At 36.3% G+C, this 20032-nt stretch overlaps 5 protein-coding genes across 5 annotated transcripts; 2 read left to right on the top strand and 3 right to left on the bottom strand.

The window, feature by feature from the left end:
* Window positions 1–209: 209 nt before the first annotated feature.
* Window positions 210–1880, bottom strand: SAPINGB_P006250 (uncharacterized protein; the record flags this gene model as incomplete). The annotated part of the gene is made up of 1 exon (XM_032000961.1): window positions 210–1880. One exon carries the CDS (start codon window positions 1878–1880, stop codon window positions 210–212), a length of 1671 nt encoding a protein of 556 aa, XP_031856852.1.
* Window positions 1881–3382: 1502 nt separating this feature from the next.
* On the bottom strand, window positions 3383–10029 carry SAPINGB_P006249 (uncharacterized protein; the record flags this gene model as incomplete). The annotated part of the gene is made up of 2 exons (XM_032000960.1): window positions 3383–9829; window positions 9952–10029. 2 exons carry the CDS (start codon window positions 10027–10029, stop codon window positions 3383–3385), a joined length of 6525 nt encoding a protein of 2174 aa, XP_031856851.1.
* A 1078-nt stretch (window positions 10030–11107) lies between these two features.
* SAPINGB_P006248 (uncharacterized protein) lies at window positions 11108–12598 on the top strand (the record flags this gene model as incomplete). The annotated part of the gene is made up of 1 exon (XM_032000959.1): window positions 11108–12598. One exon carries the CDS (start codon window positions 11108–11110, stop codon window positions 12596–12598), a length of 1491 nt encoding a protein of 496 aa, XP_031856850.1.
* A 353-nt stretch (window positions 12599–12951) lies between these two features.
* Window positions 12952–14658, top strand: SAPINGB_P006247 (uncharacterized protein; the record flags this gene model as incomplete). The annotated part of the gene is made up of 1 exon (XM_032000958.1): window positions 12952–14658. The coding sequence occupies one exon, from the start codon at window positions 12952–12954 to the stop codon at window positions 14656–14658; it is 1707 nt and encodes a 568-aa protein (XP_031856849.1).
* A 125-nt stretch (window positions 14659–14783) lies between these two features.
* On the bottom strand, window positions 14784–15250 carry SAPINGB_P006246 (uncharacterized protein; the record flags this gene model as incomplete). The annotated part of the gene is made up of 2 exons (XM_032000957.1): window positions 14784–15092; window positions 15248–15250. 2 exons carry the CDS (start codon window positions 15248–15250, stop codon window positions 14784–14786), a joined length of 312 nt encoding a protein of 103 aa, XP_031856848.1.
* Window positions 15251–20032: the final 4782 nt, after the last annotated feature.

Genomic DNA, 20032 nt, shown 5'->3' with positions numbered 1-20032 from the left:
TTGTATTACATCTTTTTTTTTAATTACATTTTATTAATTTTTAAATTTTTTTAAATTTTTTTAAATTTTTTTAAATTTTTTTAATTTTTTTTTTTTTTTTCGTTATTACAAATTGTCTTTGTTAATAAAAAAAAAAAAAAAAAAAAAAAAAACTTCTTAAATTCTTAAATTTTGTAAATTTTTAAATTCTTTAATTCTTAAACTTCTTCTTAAGGATTAGCAACTCGTAGAATCTTACGACTGTAATCTCTATCATCTGCAAGTGATCCCTCAGAAAACCGTCGGTCTCCCAACATGACTGGATTCAAACGTTGGTCAACTGCCATAAAATCATCCACAGCATTAGCTGTAGGACCAGGCGTAAATGCAAGTTTATCATCCATAATACGCGTAGTAAATGGATCAGATGCTGGAGAACCTCCCACTGCAGGGTACCGACGATTACCAGCTCCGTTTCCTCCTCCTCCACCACCACCATTAGGTCCATTGTTGGCGCCAGCGCCGATAAACGATTGAGATGACTTAAGTGATGGAGTAGCATAGGGGTCTGCACGAAGACGAGTAGACGCTCCACGTGACAGGCCATCACCGTCAAAGCGTTTAGAACGACGACGCATAATGAAGAAGCCAGCAAGCACAATAATCACACCACAAACAACACCAATGACAATACCTGCAATGGCACCGCCGGAAATGCCGCTGGATTTTGAGTGGGTGGGTGTAGTAGAAGCAGAAGCTTCAGCTGGAGATGAAGAGGAAGAAGAAGAAGAAGAAGAAGCTTCAGCAGAGTCTGAAGTTTGGTGAGGGGTTTCAGAAGGACTGACGGTGACAATAACTGTAGACTGGCCATTAATGACTGAGATAATAGTTGTTGGTTGGATAGAAACAACAGGGGAGATTGAGGATGTTTGTGCAGAGGAGGAGGTAAGGGGGGATGATGAAGATGTAACCTTTTGGGAAGTTGTGGCTGCTATAGTGTTAGTAGATGAAGTAGGGGGGTCTAAAGTAGATGAGGAAAATGCTACAGCTGTTGACGTAGTCAAAATAGACGATTCAGACAGCAAAAAAGAAGAAGAAGAAGAAGAAGAAGAAGAAAAAGATGCGAATGAAGTAGTAGAATATGGAAGAATAGAAGAGGCAGACGTACCTGTGCTGGAATCAAGACTGGAGGTGCTGGAAGGGGTTGTTGAGAGTGTTTCTGAAGAAGAGGATGTTGAGACAATAGATAGTTCGGAAGAAGATGATGAAGACGAAGAAGAAGACGAAGAAGAAGATGATGAGGAAGCAGAAGAAGACGAAGACGAAGAAGAAGAAGAAGAAGAAGAAGAAGATGATGATGATGATGAATCACTTGAATCTGAGTTTGATGGAACAGAACCAACAGTAACAGCACCGGAACCACTGTTATCTGAAACCAATTTATAAACTGTGAAAGATGAAGAACCACCACAAGGTTCACTTGGATAACCTACACAAGTAGAATCACAAGTTCCTTCAGACCCAGAAGGTACAGAGTTACCACATAAACATTCATTTCCATCAGAAAGGGCAAAATAAGTATAACCTGAACAAGATGTTGAGCATGAAAGTGAAGCTTGATAAATGTTTGTACCTTGAGAAGAATAACCTGAAAGTGAAGAATAACAACCAGTATATTGATAGTCGAAAGCAGAGGCTGGTGTGATTGTAGCAAGAAGTAAAAGTAAAGGAGTTGCAGCTTTTGATAGAGATGTAAAGAAGGAATGTTTGTTATTGTATTGTTTAGTAGGTTGTTGTTGTTGTTGTTGTTGTTGTTGTTGTTGTTGAATTCTATATGATGATGATAATGATAATGATAATGATGATGATGATGTATTAATTTTATTATGAGTGATAATCATTTGATGTGAATGGTCTATTAGATGATTATTGTTATTAATATTATTATTATGAATAAGAGAAAGATCTTTCCGTTGTGATAAGAAAAGTCTGAATGTGTCGTTATTGTTGTTATTATTATTATTATTTGCTGGAACTGAGTCTTCTGACTGGTTTCCCAGGACAAAGAGATTTGGAGCTGGTGGGTCGACCAGATTAATCATTTTTTTTTTTTTTTTGTAAAATAGATATATATATATATATATAAATAAATATAAAATCTAAATAAATTTTTTATTTATTTAATGAAATTAATTTAAAGAAAAAAAAAAAAAAAAAAAAAAAAAAAGTTGGTGATAATTTTTGTTTTTAGTTTTTTTTTTTTATTTTTTAGGAGGTTTAGTTTTAGTTTGTAAATGAAAAAGAATGAATGAAATTTTCAAAAAAAAAAAAAAAAAAAAAAATGTTTATTAAACAGTAAAAAAAAAAAAAAAAAAAAAAAAAAAAAAAGTTTTGTGAGGGAAAAAAAAAAAAAAAATAAAATTTTTTTTTTTTTTATTTCAGTCAAACAAACAAACAAACAAACAAAAAAAGTTTCAAAAGGGAGGGGGGGGGGGGGGGAGGAAGGAAAGGCAGCCAAGGAAGGAAAGGAAAAAAAAAAAAAAAAAAAAAAAAAAAACTGGCAGGCAGGCAGGCAGGCAGGCAGGCAGGCAGAATAAAAAAAAAAAAATAAAAAAAAGGAGAGAGAGAATTTTTTATTTATTTTTTATTTATTTTTAAAATATTTGTAAATAATAAAAATAAAAAAAATATGCGAGTATCCCAAAAAAATAAAAAAATAAAATAAAAAAATAAAAATAAAAATAAATTTGGATTTGAGGGAAACCAGGGGTTAAGTTGGAAGTGATTTTTGTTAAATATAAAAATAATAAAAATGTAGGAGTAGAGATAATAAAATATAGTAGATAAAATAGAATAGAATAGAATAGATGGAGATATAATTATATGATGTTGAAAAAAATAAAAAAACACGCAAACAATTTTTTTATTTTTTTTTTTTTTTATTTTTTTTTATTTTATTTTTTTTTTCTTCTTCTAGAATTTATTTTTTAATAATAGACTAACCAATCAAAACGTGACTTAAAACACGCGCCCTTTTTGTTATTTTTATTTATTTATTTTGTTGTCCATAACAACAATACAAATAAATACGCGTTCACTTAAATAAATAAAATGTCGTGATATATATATATATATATATATATATATATATATACTACATAAAAAAAAAACAAAAAACGCGTTTCTATAAATAAATAATAATATATATTGTAATGTAATGTAATGTAACAAAAATAAATAAATAAACATTTGCTTCTATTTATAACTCTCCGGAACTTCTTCTAACCCCCTGAAAAAAAAAAAAAAAAAAATTGTATATATATATATATATAAAAAAAAAAATAGAAAAAATAGAAAAACCCGGTACCGACCAACTCATGAACTAATTATTATAATAAATGAATCACTCACCAAAAACACCTCCACTAGTACTCTCACTTGTTACCGGACTACCACCACTACCACTACCACCATGATCACCTATAAGTACCGGTGTTGCACCTGCACCACTCCCAAAAGAAGACCCATAACTATGTCGTCTTTCAGTGTCTCCATTACTATTATTATTATTATTATTATTATTGTTATTGTTATTATTATTATTATCACCACTACCATCTCCAAACTCAAACAATGGTAATGGAACACGAGCATCTTCAACTCCAAGACCAAGACCAACTCCAACCACTCCAAGACCCATCCCAACACTACCACCATGATTTCTTCCTTCTTCTAATTCTAATCCTGATCCTCCAAGTTCTAATGCTGCTGCAGTCCCTGTACTACTATTACTACTACTCCTACTCCTACTCCTACTCCTACTCCTACTCCCCATGGACCGATCTCCCAATCCATCATCATTTTCATTTTCATTTTCATTTTCATTTTCATTTTCATTTTCATTTTCATTTTCATTTTCATTTTCATTCTCAGAATCTGAACTTAACCCTACCCGAGAAATACGGCCTCTAGGAGGAACCCCTAATTCTTCTTCAGATAACGAAGGTGACGAAGAAGAAGAAGAAGAAGAAGATGATGATGACGAAGATGATAACGAAGATGGTGACAATGTTGGAGATTGTGAACGAGATAATGAAGAATGATGATGACGCAGAGATACGGCTGCACGTGTGCGGCTGCGACTGCGGCTGCGTGTAGGTGACCCTAACCCAGGACCCCCTGCACTCCTGCTATTGCCATGATGCTGTTGGTGTTGATGTTGATTGTGGTGGTGGTGGTGGTGGTGGTGGTGTCGTCGACGTGTTGACTGTACAGTAAAGGCACTATGTAACACTCCTGCATTTTTGTTTCGTGAAGATAACATCGTCACTCCTGCAGGAGGTAACAATTGAGATGCTGTACTTGTTCCATTTCCTCCATTTCCTCCATTAGATCCATTAGATCCAGTAGATCCATTTGACCCACTGTTACTCCCCCCAATAATTGGCGTAGAATCACCACTACCATTACCACTACCATTACCATTATTAGACGCATCGCTTAATCTGCGTAATAAAACCCCACTCTGAGATGAGCCAAGACCTCGTCCCTTAGGTGTTCTTCGACCAGATAAACTTTTATAGATTGGTGATTGTGAAATAGCAGCCATAAAATCATCTGGTGGAAGTAATAGTGTCCGATGAGGAGATCCAAATACATTACTTGAATCCATTCCATTACTAAACCCTCCAAACCTAGACCTTGATGATCCTGATCCTGATCCTCCAGCAGAAGGTGGTGGGAAAAGCCCACCAAACCCTCCAAGTCCTCCTCCTAAAGGTAACGGTAACCTTGGAGTTGTGATCAAACCTGCAGTTGATGATGACGAAAATGATCCTTCTCCTAGTTTCTTCGGCTTACTGCCACTGCCACTGCCACTGCCACTGCCACTGCCACTGCTACTACTACTCTTGGGTCCAACACTACCAGGGATCCCACTACCATAGTAGTTGTTGCTGTTGTTGCTGTTGCTGCTACTGCTGCCACCACCACCAAAACCACCGCTTGTAGAAGCTCGTGCAGGTGATGGTGTAAACAAGTTCAAATACTCGTGCAAATTAAATGACTGAGAAGGTGTTGCAGGATGTTGTTGTTGCCCTTGACCATTCTGACTGTTGTGATGAGAAGACCGTACAGGACCTGAAGGAGATGTCGCCAAAAACATGAGCAAATCTGCTGCTGCTGCTGTCGTAGAACTTGTAGCCATTGTTGTTGTTGTTGTTGTTGTTGCTGTTGTTTTAGTCGTTTCTGTTGCCGTTGTTTTAGTCGTTTCTGTCATTGAAGTAGCAGCTGCTGTTGTAGATGCATCTGCTGTTGACAACGTCACCGTTGCTGCAGTTGCAGTTGCAGTTGTATTTGACTTCTTTCCTAAACTGTCTCGACCAACTGTTCCATCCATAGCACCTTGATCATTCTCATTCCCATCATCTTTACCCCCATCACTCTCTCCACCTTCATTTCCATTAATCTTTTGAGCCTTGGGAGTACTTGATTCTATCCCATCTCCTCCAATCCCATCCAATTCAACTTCACTTTCCCTCCTACAACTCGTACCAGCTTTGATAACATCAGTAGATGCAACCCTAAATGGGGTCTGTAATCGGTCAACTAATGGTTGTGGAACTAACCCAGAAATTATCTCACCATGCCTTTCACCATTATTACCTTCCACATCATCCATACTCACATTCATTCTTTCAGGACTGGCTGTTCCTCCCCTTGGAGGAGTCTTGGGCTCAACAACATCAACAATACTTCTCGGTACCTGACCAGGTGGAGTCCCAGGATCAGCCATAGATTGCTCCAATTGCTGCTTATCTTCCTTATCCCCCTCATCATCCTCCTTCTTCTTTTTCTTCTCATCATCATCATCATCACCATTGCTTTCCATATCAACATCTTCAATCCCCATACTATTCTGAGATCCATCATTTCCTTCTTGAAGTAATTTCTTATCATCTACTTCTCTTCTCTCTTTTTTCACTTCTTCTTCATCCTCTTCATCTTCCATAGACGCCCCAACCCTTACCGCTAATGCTGCTGCTGCCGCCGCTGCTGCTGCCGCCTCGGCAGTCCCCCCAACTGTCACACGTACACCTCCACTAATAGAAATACTTGGTCGTGGCCTATGATTATGATGATGCTGTTGTTGCTGTTGTTGCTGTTGTTGCTGTTGTGTAGAGATAACCATCCCTTCATTTCGCTCACCACCATTAAAGTACATGTACGGCCCATTACCATTTCCTCCCATTGCATGTTGAGGTATTGGTACTTGCATTGGCACATAGCCTGTAGTGTTACTCTTTGGCCCTTGTAGCTGCTGCTGCTGCTGCTGCTGCTGTTGTTGTTGCTGATCTGATCCTTCTAAACCCCTAGGTCCAGGCCCAGGCCCAGGCCCTGTAACTGCAATTGCAGCTGCTGCTGCTGCTGCTGCCATCTGTTGCATTTGCATCTGTATTTCCGCAGGCCCTAACCCCCGTGCAGCTGCAGAACTGCTCAGCTGTTGCATCTGCTGCTCCATATGATGTTGGATCTGTAACTGAAGCTGCTGCTGTTGCAATGATACTCCTGAAGGAATTGGACCATGCGCAGGTAGTTGTTGTTGTTGCTGCTGCTGTTGCTGCTGCTGTTGCTGTTGCTGTTGCTGCTGCTGTTGCTGCTGCTGTTGCTGCTGCTGTTGCTGCTGCTGTTGCTGCTGCTGTTGCTGCTGCTGTTGCTGCTGTTGCTGAAGCTGTTGCTGAAAATAATGTTGCTGTAATTGGGGTATTGTAGTAGCCATGTAACCAAAATGAGGCCCCTGAATATGCGCAGGATAACCGGGTATACCAACGTTAATGGGAATTCCATGAGTCGCATGCTGTTGTTGCAGCAGCTGCTGTTGTTGCTGTTGTTGCTGCTGCTGATGCTGCTGATGCTGCTGATGCTGCTGATGCTGCTGATGCTGCTGATGCTGCTGATGCTGCTGATGCTGCTGATGCTGCAATGGTATCTGTTGAGGCTGTGGAGGAGCTCCTGCCACTGCACCATGATTAGGTATTTGACCAGGCAATTGTCCATGGTATTGGCTTGCTGTTGTTTGTAATGGTGCATGTGACTGTGACTGTGGCTGAGGCTGAGGTTGTTGGCCAACAATCATATTATGAGGTCCATGTTTCCCCTCTGTTCCTCCTGTTCCTCCTGCCACTGCTCTAGCTCCTGTTGCTGCCGCTGCTGCCGCTGCTGCTGCCGCCGCTTGTTGTACAGGCACAGGAACCGGTGCTTGGATAGGAACTTGTACCGAGTTATGGACTGGAGTTTGAACAGAAACTTGATGCTGTTGTTGTTGCTGCTGCTGCTGCTGCTGTTGCTGCTGCTGCTGCTGCTGTTGCTGCTGCTGCTGCTGCTGTTGCTGCTGCTGCTGCTGCTGTTGCTGCTGCTGCTGCTGCTGTTGCTGCTGCTGCTGCTGCTGTTGCTGCTGCTGCTGCTGCTGTTGCTGCTGCTGCTGCTGCTGCTCATGATGATGATGACTCTGTTGAATCTGTTGAATCTGTTGAATCTGTTGAGTCGCAGTCATACTTGGATTTGAAAATCGAGCAATTGTCAAGCCCTCAGCTACAGACGCTGACCGAGACAACCCGCGTCCAGAAACCGAAAGTGCAGCTGCATTAACTGGAACAGGAGCCTGTAATGGTGTTGCCTGGCTCTGTGGGCCCGCATTGGCTTGTATTGGAGGAGTTTCTGCCTGAGCTGGAACATGCTGTTGTTGTTGTTGTTGCTGTTGTTGATAAGAACCTGACACAGGCGTGGGAACAGGTGCAGGAACAGAAACTTGTTGATGTCCTTGACTTTTACCTTGACCTCCTTTCCCCTTCCTAGCCTTGGCCGCATAACTGCTCTGCGTCTGCACTTGGAATGTATTTAGAAACCGCGTGGGCGCAGTGTTCATATATTGTGAATTCTGTCCTCCCTGTTGGCCTTGTCCTTGACTCTGTTGACTGTTTTGATATGCTAACGAATATGATGCTGCTGCTCCTCCTTCTGAAACAGTTCTTGAGCGCTTCTGTGGAGTCCCCACACGGCTCGGCAATTGTTGCTGCTGACCTTGACCTTGACTTTGACCTTGACTTTGGCCTTGACTCTGGACTTGTTGCTGTTGATCTGTTGTACCCGCAGGGACAAATGGAATAAATTGAGCAGGCACATGGCCATGGCCGGGACCCACTGCACTAAACGCAAGTTCACCCATGGATCCAGTCACAGGACCAACAGCCCCAGATGCACCCACTGCAAACACAGGTGTACCAGGTCCTGGGTATTTGCTTGGGAAAGTATTATGTCTAGCAAGAGGTGATGAATTATTGGATGATTGGTTGTGGAGTTGATGCGTTGATGATGATGACGATGATGACGATGCTGAGGTGGAGGAAGAAGATGCTGGAGGAGGTGGTGGTGGTGGTAATGGTGGTGGTGGAATAACATATTGCTGGATTGTTGAGCCATCAATAAATCCACGATTGTCTTCATATGCAAATGTAGGCCATGGATGATGATTGGTTTCTGGGTGATGTGGCTGTTGAATCATATGTTGTTGGGTTGCTGTTGCTGTTGCTGTTGCTGCTGCTGAAGCCGCTGCTGCCGCTGCTGCCGCTGCTGCTGCTATTGCTGCTGCTGCAATTGGTGTGGCAGGCATTCCCAAAGAAGGACTTGCAGGTGAAATAGTTGACCCACGTTGTTTATTGTTGTTACTACTACTTGTGATAGAAGTGATGGTAGCAGGAGAGCTCCCGCCTGGAGAGGCAGAAGCTGAAAGAGGTGGAGCAGATAAAGAGGCTGATAAAGGAGCAGTTGTAGAAGCAGAAAGAGGAGGAGCAGTTGCTGAAGGCAATGGAACAGCAGTTCCTGGAGAGTGTGAAAGACCATTATTTGAAGATGGAGGGGGGACATAAATTTGAAGATGTTTCATTGCAGCCATTTTCTGATGTCTTAATTGTTGTTGCTGTTGTTGCTGTTGTTGCATTTGGATATGATGGTGATGTGGATGCGGATGTGAATGTGAATGTGAATGTGAATGTGAATGTGAATGTGAATGTGAATGTGGATGTGGATGTGGATGGAAATGCTGGACTTGATGTTCTGGAGGAATCATTGGGACAGGATGATTTGGGTCTAAACGGAATGCTTCATAATAGTTACGTTTGGGTGAAGGTTGAGTATGTGGGCCAGAGGATGAGCCTGTGGTTATATTTGGCATACTTGCAGACCCTGAGAGTCTTGTTGGAGCTGGAGAATAGATTGGAGTATTTCCTGTGGAAGCACTTGGAGGAGAGCATAATGATTGAGCAGAAGATGAAGAAGATGCAATTGTTGTTCCTGTTGTTGTTGTTGTTGTTGTTGTTGTTGTTGTTGCTGGTGTTGAATAAGCTGCTACAGCTGATGAAGAATGTTTTGTGATACTGGAACATGACCTTGATGCAGGAATTGGGGGGCAAGCAGAGCTTGGAGTAGTGACTGGAGGGTATATTGCAGGAGAAGCTGGAGATGGAGTAGTTATAGGAGGTTGTTGTTGCTGTTGTTGTTGTTGCTGTTGCTGTTGTTGCAACTGACTATTATTGAAAGATTGTTGGGTAAACCCCAAAGAGTTGATACGATGATGGTTATTTTTTTCTGGGGTTGATGGAGATGTTTGTGCTACTACTGATGTTAAAGAAGTAGAAGAAGAAGAAGAAGAAGAAGGTAAAGATGATGATGATGATGATGATGATAATTGGAAAGGACTTTGTTGGTTTATTGTTGAAGATGAATCTGTTGCGGACCAGCCGCGTTTTGTTTTCAAGGTAGCCAGAGCAAGCCGTGATTTGAGAGATTGGGTCATCTAAGTTAAGTTAAGTTTAAATTGAAAGTTAGAAAAAAAAAAAGTTTTTTTTAACAAAAATGAAAAAAAAAAAAAAATAATTAAATAAAATGAAAAGAATTATACCATAAGAATAAGCATACCCTGGAGATTTTAGCACGTTGGAGAACATCCTTGCCGATTGCGTCGAGAGACGTTGGCGACACTGGCTTTTCAGGCATTTGAAATAGGATGAGGATGTCCTTATTGCCAGGATGTATGAATGTGATGATATGATATTTATGATGGTAAGTTTATTATTGGATAAAAAGAATAAACGAAAGAATAAAAGAAAGAATAAAAGAAAGTTTTGTTTTAAAAACAATTTTTTTTTTTCTTTTTTTTTTTTTTTTTTTTTTTGAGTCTATGATGAATATATTAAAAATGTCTCTATAATGATTCCAAAAGTTGTTGTGAATTTGTGTGATCGAGACACAATTGGAGGTTTTCTAATTTTTTTTTTTTTTTTTGGTCTTTCTGGCTTTTTTTTTATTTATTATTTTGTTGTTGCTACCAGCTGGCCAAACCCGCAAAAGACCAGTCATTAAAGGGGTGTGTGTCTGTGTCTGTGTGTGTGGAATATCAAAAAAAAAAAAAAAAAAAAAAAAAAAATTAAAAATCTTTACTGTGTTTAAGTATTTTTGATACCAAAAGAATATTTCAGAATACCAAAAAAAAAGCCCATTGTTTTTTTTATTTTTTTTTTTTTTTTTTTTTATTATTATTGAGGTTTTTTTTTTTTTTTTTTTTTTTTTTTTTAATACGGAATGGGAATTTTTATTATTTTATTTTATTTTATTTTAATTTAATTTAATTTTATACGGACATAATAATAATAATTAAAACACACCACTACCACCACTAATAACAATCTTATAAAGTATATACCACTTACACAGTATATTTATTATTATTATATTATCTCTCCAAAAAGGAAGAAGAAAAAATTACCAAAATTTTCTTTCTTTCTAAAGCATTCCAGAAAACCTTTTTTTTTTTTTTTTCTCTTTTTTCTCTTTTTTCTTTTCTTTCTTTTCTTTCTTTTCTTTCTTTCTTTTTTTTTTTTTTTTTTTCCCTCTTTTTTTATTTGACCATTATTTTATTTCAAATATATATATAATATATTCACAACACCCACTTTATATATATTAAATTCCAATTAATCAATCATTTACTAATTAATCCCAATATATATATATATATTCCCTCATTCTTTAATATTTATTTATTATAATAATAATAATAACAATAACAATAACAATGCCCAACTCAAATATCATTCCTCCTAATGAACAGAATATCGCAGATACCCTTCTTCAGATCCGCTCAGAACTTTCAGCTCTTAAAAAAAACCGCGCTTCTTATATAAAGTCTACAGATATTGCTCCCATTCATGAACGCCTCATCCAACAAATTCGTGCAATCAATGCTATCCGTGCAGACCCAAGCCTTCAACATGAGCAAAATAAAGTTGATATCATTCTCGACGATGTTTTCCGTCTCCTCTCCTTAGCTTTCCTTACTGCAGGCCTTAACCGCTCAGCCCCAGCAACTTTTGCCTCCCTCTCAGCTGTTCAATCCCTTTTAGACCACCTTAAAGAGTCTCAAGTTTACTCTGATAATGATACGGCCCCTATCCGTACCCGTCTTGATGAAATCAAGGTCATTCTCGCAGAACAAGAAGAAGCTGGAACAGAATCCCCAGAAATCCTTCATCTCCTTAAAACTAAACTAGATGTGGCCTCTCATAGCCTTAAGGAAGTTGAAGATTCCATGAAGGCCGTCTTTGATAGTGGCCTCAATGATATGCTTCGCAGACTTGTCGCCCTCCGTAGAGAAATCTTGTCAATCGGTTCAAAACCTCGCTACTCTGCCTCTAGCTTGACCCCAGTCTCTGCAAAACTCGCCCAAATCGAGGCTGAGCGTGATGATGAAGGTAACTTTGTTGCTAGTGATGGTAAAGTTAACCCAGAAGCTCAAGCTGTTCTTAACTCTCTCTTGGATGAGTGCAGAAACCTAATTAAAGAGTTTTCCGGTGCTGTCACTGCTCGCAGTTCAAATGATATGCCTGAACAGCTGCGGCCCTTTTATAAGAAACTGGTTGAACTCAAGTCCAAACTTGAAAATTTGTTGGTAACTCATCGCTGGACCATGCGTGAAACTGACTTGTATGCTTACCAAAAATCTCTTGAAGAAATTGATACGGCAAGAACATCTGACCCAGAACTCGCAGCCCTTGCAAAGGAAAACCACAAGGCATCAGCAATCATCCTCTATCTGCTGCGGAGATGTTACGCCATTCTCTACAAGTTGCTGGAGTCTTCCCAGCCTGTATCTGAGGCCCTGATACCCGTTCATAATCAGCTTTCAACTGTCCGTCGTTGTCTTCTTGAAGTCCAACGTAACGGTGGTCTCTCCTCTGCTCGTGAACTTTATCCCTATCAGATGAAACTTGCCTCTATTGATGACATGCGTGTTGATGGCAAGTTCATGGTTGGTGATACTATTCCAGAAGGTCAAGGTATGCTCAATGCTTTGTTATCTGAATGCTTTGAGATTTGCTACGAACTCAAGGTTGAAATGATGGACCGTAATGAGTCTGGTACGAATGAAGAGGATAATAGTATTCAATTTACAGAAGGTGCTGAGGACCGTGAGGAGGAGATTTGTGAAGGTGATGATGATGAAGAGGCTGTTGAGGAAGATGATGAAGGTGTGGAAATTACCCGTGAGCCGTCTTCGCGGGATTAAAAAAAAAAAAAAAAAAAAAAAAAGTAGTTTGAATATTAATAATAGTTAGTTTAATAATAATCATGGTTTGTGTTTTGTTATGTTAAATTAAGTTAAGTTTGAAGTTTTTGAAGTTTTGTGGTTTCTTATCTCTATGATTATGTAATGTTTTACAAATTTTAATAATGTGTCACCTAACAAACATGACTCTTTTATAAAAATTTTTCAAACAAAATCTAATCAACTTCTTTCTATATAAAAAGCCCCCAAATCCTACCATTTTAAGAATTTTTTTTTTTTTTTTTTTTTTTCAACCATCCCATCCATATATACCCACACCAACACATATATATACATATATATATACACTTAAAATGTGCGGAATCTGCGCCTTTTTTAGACACCCCGAAATTGAAAACTTTAAGGATCATGCGCTCACACTTTCCAAGCGCATCCGTCACCGTGGTCCCGATTGGTCCGGTAATGTGATTAAAAACAGCACAATTCTGCTGCATGAACGCTTGTCCATTGTGGGTGTTGATTCCGGTGCTCAACCCATCACCAATGCTGATGAAACCATTGCTTTGGCTGTCAATGGTGAGATTTATAACCACCGCATTCTGCGCGCAAAGGAACTTAGCGACTACCCTTATAAGACTCACTCAGATTGTGAGCCTATCATCCCTCTCTACCAAAAGTATGACACTGACGCTCCCAAGTATCTCGACGGCATGTTTGCATTTGTTCTCTACGACGCCCCTAAGGATCGCATTATTGCGGCCAGAGACCCCATCGGTATCACCACTCTTTACATGGGTCGTTCCAAGAAAAACCCCCAAACCCGTGCTTTTGCCTCGGAGCTCAAGTGTCTTGTCGATGACTGCGACGAAATTATCGCCTTCCCCCCTGGTCATGTTTACGATTCCGTGACTGATGAAGTCACTCGTTATTACAACCCTATTTGGTGGGATGCGGAAAAAATCCCCTCCACTCCTGCCAACCTTACCCTTATTCGTGAAACCCTTGAAAAGGCTGTCCGCAAGAGACTCATGTCTGAAGTCCCCTATGGTGTCTTGCTCTCTGGTGGCTTGGACTCATCTCTTATTGCCTCCATTGCTGCCCGCGAAACCTCAAAGGCCATTTTGGATAACCCTATTGACCACTCGCTCGCTGGTATCGACGAATCTGGTACCCTGATCAACACCTCGGGCTCTCGTCTTCACTCGTTTGCTGTTGGTCTCCCCAATGCTCCTGATCTTCAAGCTGCCAAGAAGGTGGCCAAGTACATTGGTACTATTCATCATGAGCACACTTTTACTCTGGAAGAAGGTCTTGATGCTCTTAAGGATGTCATTTGGCATTTGGAGACTTTTGACGTGACTACAATCCGTGCGTCTACCCCCATGTACCTGCTTTCTCGCAAAATCAAGGCCCAGGGTGTTAAGATGGTTCTTTCTGGTGAAGGATCAGATGAAATCTTTGGTGGTTACTTGTACTTTGCCAATGCTCCCTCTAGAGAAGAGTTCCACAAGGAGTCTGTTTCCCGTGTTAAGAACCTTCACCTGGCTGACTGTCTTCGTGCCAACAAGTCCACAATGGCTTGGGGTCTGGAAGCCCGTGTGCCCTTTTTGGATAAGGAGTTTTTGGATGTGTGCATGACTATTGATCCCACTGATAAGATGATTACCAAGGAACACATTGAGAAGTACATTTTGCGCAAGGCTTTTGATACCTCTGATGATCCTTCTGCTAAGCCTTATCTTCCTGATGAGATTCTGTGGCGCCAAAAGGAGCAGTTTTCTGATGGTGTTGGATACTCGTGGATTGACGGTCTTAAGGATGCTGCTGAGGCCCGCATTACTGATGAGCAAATGGCCAACCCTAAGCCTGAATGGGGCAGTGATATTCCAACAACAAAGGAGGCTTACTGGTACCGCCTTATGTTTGACGATCTGTTCCCACAACCTTCGGCTGCGTCCACTGTTATGCGTTGGATCCCCAAGGCTGATTGGGGCTGCCATGCTGATCCTTCTGGTCGTTATGCAAAGACCCACGAGGCTTCTGTCTTGTCCACTGAGTAGATGCTTTAGATGTAAAGAAAAAAAAAATTTGATAAAGAAGATGAAGAAAAAGTTGTATTTTTTTTTTTTTTTTTTTAATTTGTTACTAATTATTATCATTATTATTATTATTACTATATACAAGTTTAGGCGTAAAAGTCGTAATACTTTTTGGAGTAGTAGACGAGATTAACACCAGCCAAAACGCTTAGTCCAATGGGGACAGGTTTTTGAAGTTTAATTGCACGGGGGAGGGACGCGCCACCCAAAAGAAGAGAACCGAGAAGAGCGAGTTCGAGACCCCAATCAGCGTTACGTTTAAGTAGAATTCCAGCAGCACCAAAGACAATTCCAGTTGAAACGCCGCCAATAAGGGATGGTAAAGATTTGCGACGAATGTAACCTGCGAGGCCACCGATAGTGCATAAAGCACTCATAGTAAAAGCGGGATGTTCCTACGAAAAAAAAAAAAAAAAAAATGGGGACAAAAAAAGAAGAAAAAAAAGAAAAAAAGAAAAAGAATAATTGAGAAGATGGTGAGAGATTGGGAAAGATTTTTTTAAAAAAATAAAAAATAAATAAATTTTAAAGAAGAGATAGAAAAACATACCATTATGTGTGTGTGTGTGAAGAATGATTTGGGTGGTGGTGGTAGTGGTGATGGTGATAGGATTAAAAGTGATGTAAGTTTATAAGAAAGAAAAAAAAAAAAAAAAAGTGTGTGTGTGTGTATGTGTATTATTTTTTTTAATAATTAATTTAATTTAATTTAATTTAATTTAATTAATTATAATTAAATTGATGGTTTTAAAAAAAATTTATGTTAATTAATAACAAATTTGTTTAAACAAATCGGAGATGAAAAAAAAAAAAAAAAAAAAAAAAAGTTTGTTTTTAAAGGGGTTTTGGTTGGTTTCTGTAGATGCTGACTAAGAAAACATATTATGGAAGATAAATTATAAATTATAAATTATAAATTATATTTTGGAATATAAAACAATAATTATCCGTGGGGGGAAGGGGGTGGGGAATATTAAAAAAAAAATTAATATATCAAAGTAATAAAATATATGTTTTTTTATTTATTTATTTATTTAAAAAAAAAAAAAAAACTTGTATATTGATGTCATCATCAAAAGTTAGAATTTTTTCTTTTTTTTTTTTTTTTGTTCATTTAATTGATTAAAGATTAATGACGAATTATCAATAATCGATAATTGAGTGGGGGGGAGGGAGGAAGAGGTGGTGGTTGAAAGTATTAAATGGATTTTAAAAATAATAAAATAATAAAAAAAAAAAAAGATCTCGAGAAATACCGAGCGACTTTTTTCATAAATATATATTTTGACGGGACGGGACGGGACGGATACCCCGAGGCCGTAAGATTTATTTAATGAAAAGGGAAATGTTATTATCGGGTATTTTCATAAGCCGTTTTTTTTTTCAATGAATTAATGATAATTATCAAAAAAAAAAAAAAAAAAAGTTTAGTTTATGTCTCGGTTATATCGGTAATAAGAAGGTATATATATATTATATATAAAAGTATAAAAGTATAAAAGTATATAGAATATAGAATAGAATAACAAGCAAATTTGCTTGTCTCCGGACAAAAGTAGGCCGCCGCACAGGTTGAAAAAAAAAAAAAAAATGGAATCTGTAGAGTTGGGCGGTTAAAAGAATTTTTCAAAAAAAATAAAATAAAATAATGGAGAAAGAAAGAAAGATTGAAATGCGATATTTAATAGAATTTCAAAAAAAAAAGAGAATAGAAAATGTATAATAGATTTATATACAAATGGATAGCGGTAATAATTTGGTAAAAAAAAATATGAAAATAAAAAAAAAAAAAAATATGGAGAAAATGTGTGTGATAGAAAGATTTTATATATATAATAATAATTTCCATATTAGGCAATTTGGAATATATTTTAAAAATATATTCTAAAAAAAAAATAAAGATTTTATTTAATTCTATAAAGTAAATTTATAAATTATAAGATCAAAAAAAAAAAAAATAATAAACAATTAATCAATTAATCAATTAATCAATCATATAGTTTTTTTTATTTATTTTGTGGATTCTTTGATGTTTAAAAAAAAAAAAAATTTGGGAGGTTTTATTTATATATTTTTATTATTATTTTTCTAACAATGGTGTACTATAGTTAAAAGAAAGTTGAAACCAAACATTATTTGCAACAACAACAACAACAACAACAAAAAGTTGTTTCATCCAAAAAAAAAAAAAAAAAAATTGTTAAATTTTCAATTACTTTAAAAAAAAAACCAAAAAAAAATTACGAAGATGATGATGTTTGTTTGTTTGTTTTTCTTTCTTTCTTTCTTTCTTTCTTTCTTTCTTACCAAATAGTCCATCAGTCGTTTATATCCTAAAGATCATCAAACTATATCACCATTAACAATCATTCTCATCTTGTAAGTTTTTTTTTTTTCTTTTAATTTTAGAAATGAAGAAATAATAAAAATAAAAGAGTTTTTTTCTGATAAAAAAAATAACCTATCATCCATAGTATCTTTCTATTCTTTCTATATATATTTCTAAATCATTTCAATCAACACTTTTTGTAAGTTCTTTCAAAAAAAAATCTCAATAATTCAATTTCCCAGTAATCATTGACAGAAAGTTATATATATATATATATATATATATATATAGATGATTATGATGATGACGATGATGATCAACCACTTACTTCTTTGATCCTCAAATACATTTCAAATCCAGGTAAGTCAATATCTTCCCTTTTCACAATGAGTTTCTACAAAATTCTAACAAAACATTCTACAATTCCATTTTCATTTCATGAACAATACTACGAATTCCATCAATATCCTCTTTTTTTTTTTTTCTCTCTCTCCAGAAAAAATAAAACTTCCACCTTCCCTTTCTTTCTTTAATCATCAACTATCAACCGCAAACATTATTAATTCATAACCATTAAAAGTCCTGGAAAGAGATGTAAATGTCACTGATTACCTGACGGATTGTCACTTCCTTTTTTTTTTTTTTTTTTTTTCTTCTTACTATGCTCAAAAAATTTATCAAATATTGTAGCCATTAAACTTCAACATCTGGTGAGCTTTCCCATACTGCCTATCCTTAAAAATGGGTTCGGAGAGATCCAGGGGTGTATCTCGAAGGCCCGCCAATACTAACATTTAACACTAATTTCCCAAGCTTCTAGAATCTAGCATTTTATTATTTATTTATTTATTATTATTATTATTTATTATTTGAACCTTGGTTGACCCCCTTTAAGTCTTTTATATTTAAAAATTTAAATCTATAAAAAAAAAAAAACCTCCCCCTCTTGCGATTGACGACATCGTTTCGACACTTTAAAAATTTTCAAATTTCAGCAATAAAAAACTATCAAATTTATTAGCAAATTTTTTTGTTTTCAATCTATCAACATTATCAACAACTTTTTTTCTTTCATCGACTAAAAAAATTTACCATCAACAACTTATAAACAAACCCACTTTTTACTCAACATTCATACATATATATATATATCTTTTCTTTTTTATACCTTTTTTTTCTTTCTTTTTCTTTTATCCCATCTTCTATTTTCATACCGCATTCTTCGTCATCACTGCGTTAAGCTGGTCATGCGTTTCTTCACACCCTATCCAATCTTTACCCGATTGGGAAGAAACAAGTTCATCGTCCCTAGCAGTGCTCATTATAGCCTATTTTTTTTTTTTTTTTCTTTTTGGCAATGATATTGTGACTTGAAGAAATGCGAAGAGTGTCTCTTATTCCAGGCAAGAAAAAAATAAAAAGTGACCAATAATATTCAACAATACAAATTCAAATACATCTGGCAATTGGATAGGCAGTATGATGAGAAAAAAAAAAATTCTACTTTTTGGGAAGTAACCGGAGCAAGCGTCCTCGTCGTGCTTCCTGGGATTTCTAAAAGATCATCTCGGGTCTGTTTCAAGATACAAAAAAAAAACAATTCGGGTTCTTTTAGAAATGCTAAATTTGCTCTAATAATATAGTAAATAGAATTATAATTGATTTTGTAAAAATTTTATTCAATTATGAAGAAGAAGAAGAAGAAGAAAACAAAAAAAAGACACCGGTGCTTTTAATCTTACTTGAGTCCCGGGCCCCGAAACAACAGTTTACCTATAAATTACATTTAATCTTAAGAAAAAATATTTCATCCTCATATAATAAAAGAAAAAAAAAAATTTTTTTAACTAGATAATGATTTTGAAACCTTACAGGTCTAGTTTCAATAATTAAAAAAAAAAAAATTCAATTAATTAAACTTGAAAATGAAAAATGAAAAATAAAAATGAAAATGAAAATGAAACCAGTGATGTACAAGTGTGGCTAAAACTGGCCATGTTTCAAGCGGAAATGAAAACCTCTTAATTCATTTTGAAATTACATAAAAAATATTTTTTTATGTATATATGAAACATGAGTCATTGATTGATAAATAACTATATAATTATTTATTAATATATATATAGTGATTTGGTTGGATGTAGATATTTCATCTACAACTATTCATTTAAGCTTTAGAGAATATCTGGTGATATAATGGAATTTAATTGGGAATTGACTATATTTAAACTATTTAGTTACCATAAAAAAATTAAACTCAATTGCCCAACAACTGATTACTAATAAACACCAAAAGTATGCCAAACTCGGTTATTTTTTAATTTTTTAATTTTTTTTTGTTTATTTTCTCATTTCATAAAAACCATTATCACCAATCTTTAACTTTCTTAACTAAAAACCCATTACATTCAATACATCTTCTAAAATATCTAGAATACTTTTTACGGCCTCTTTGTACTAAGTAAGATTTTTCAATTGCTTTTAAATCTTGTATTTGGTCTTGAGCCATGTTGACATGGAGAAACTTTAGTTAGGTTTTTTAGTATTGAACTTTGCAAAAAAAAAAAAAAATAAAATCAATTTCAACAAAAGATAAATTCCTTGTATTTTTCTAATCTTTAACAATTAATTTAAAGTATTTAAATGATATTTAACTTGATGATATTACTAAATTCAAAGTTACCTGGAACTCAATACCTTTATTAGAACTATTCCTGTACCATGGATATCCTCTAAAGATTTCCCGCAACAGCTATGAAAATACCCAGCTACAGAAAAACAGAGTACTTTAATTACGTTTTTTTTTTTTTTTTTTTTTTTTTTTTACATTTTTAAAGTTTACAGTAATAACTTTTATCAGTTTTTGGTTCTTGATTCTTACCTAATGACTATATTAACTAAGGGACAAGACAGACATTAGGCTTACTTTTTCAGTAGCTAGATTTTAAGCTCTTAAGAACCACCACGATACCAACAACATTTCAAATTTTTTTTTTTTAAATGCTT

The sequence above is a fragment of the Magnusiomyces paraingens genome (genome assembly GCF_902498895.1).
Source record: "Magnusiomyces paraingens strain CBS 517.90 genome assembly, contig: contig5, whole genome shotgun sequence".
NCBI lineage: Eukaryota > Fungi > Ascomycota > Dipodascomycetes > Dipodascales > Dipodascaceae > Magnusiomyces > Magnusiomyces paraingens.
Note: the sequence above shows the minus strand (reverse complement) of the source record. Positions and strands in the feature narration are given on the sequence as shown.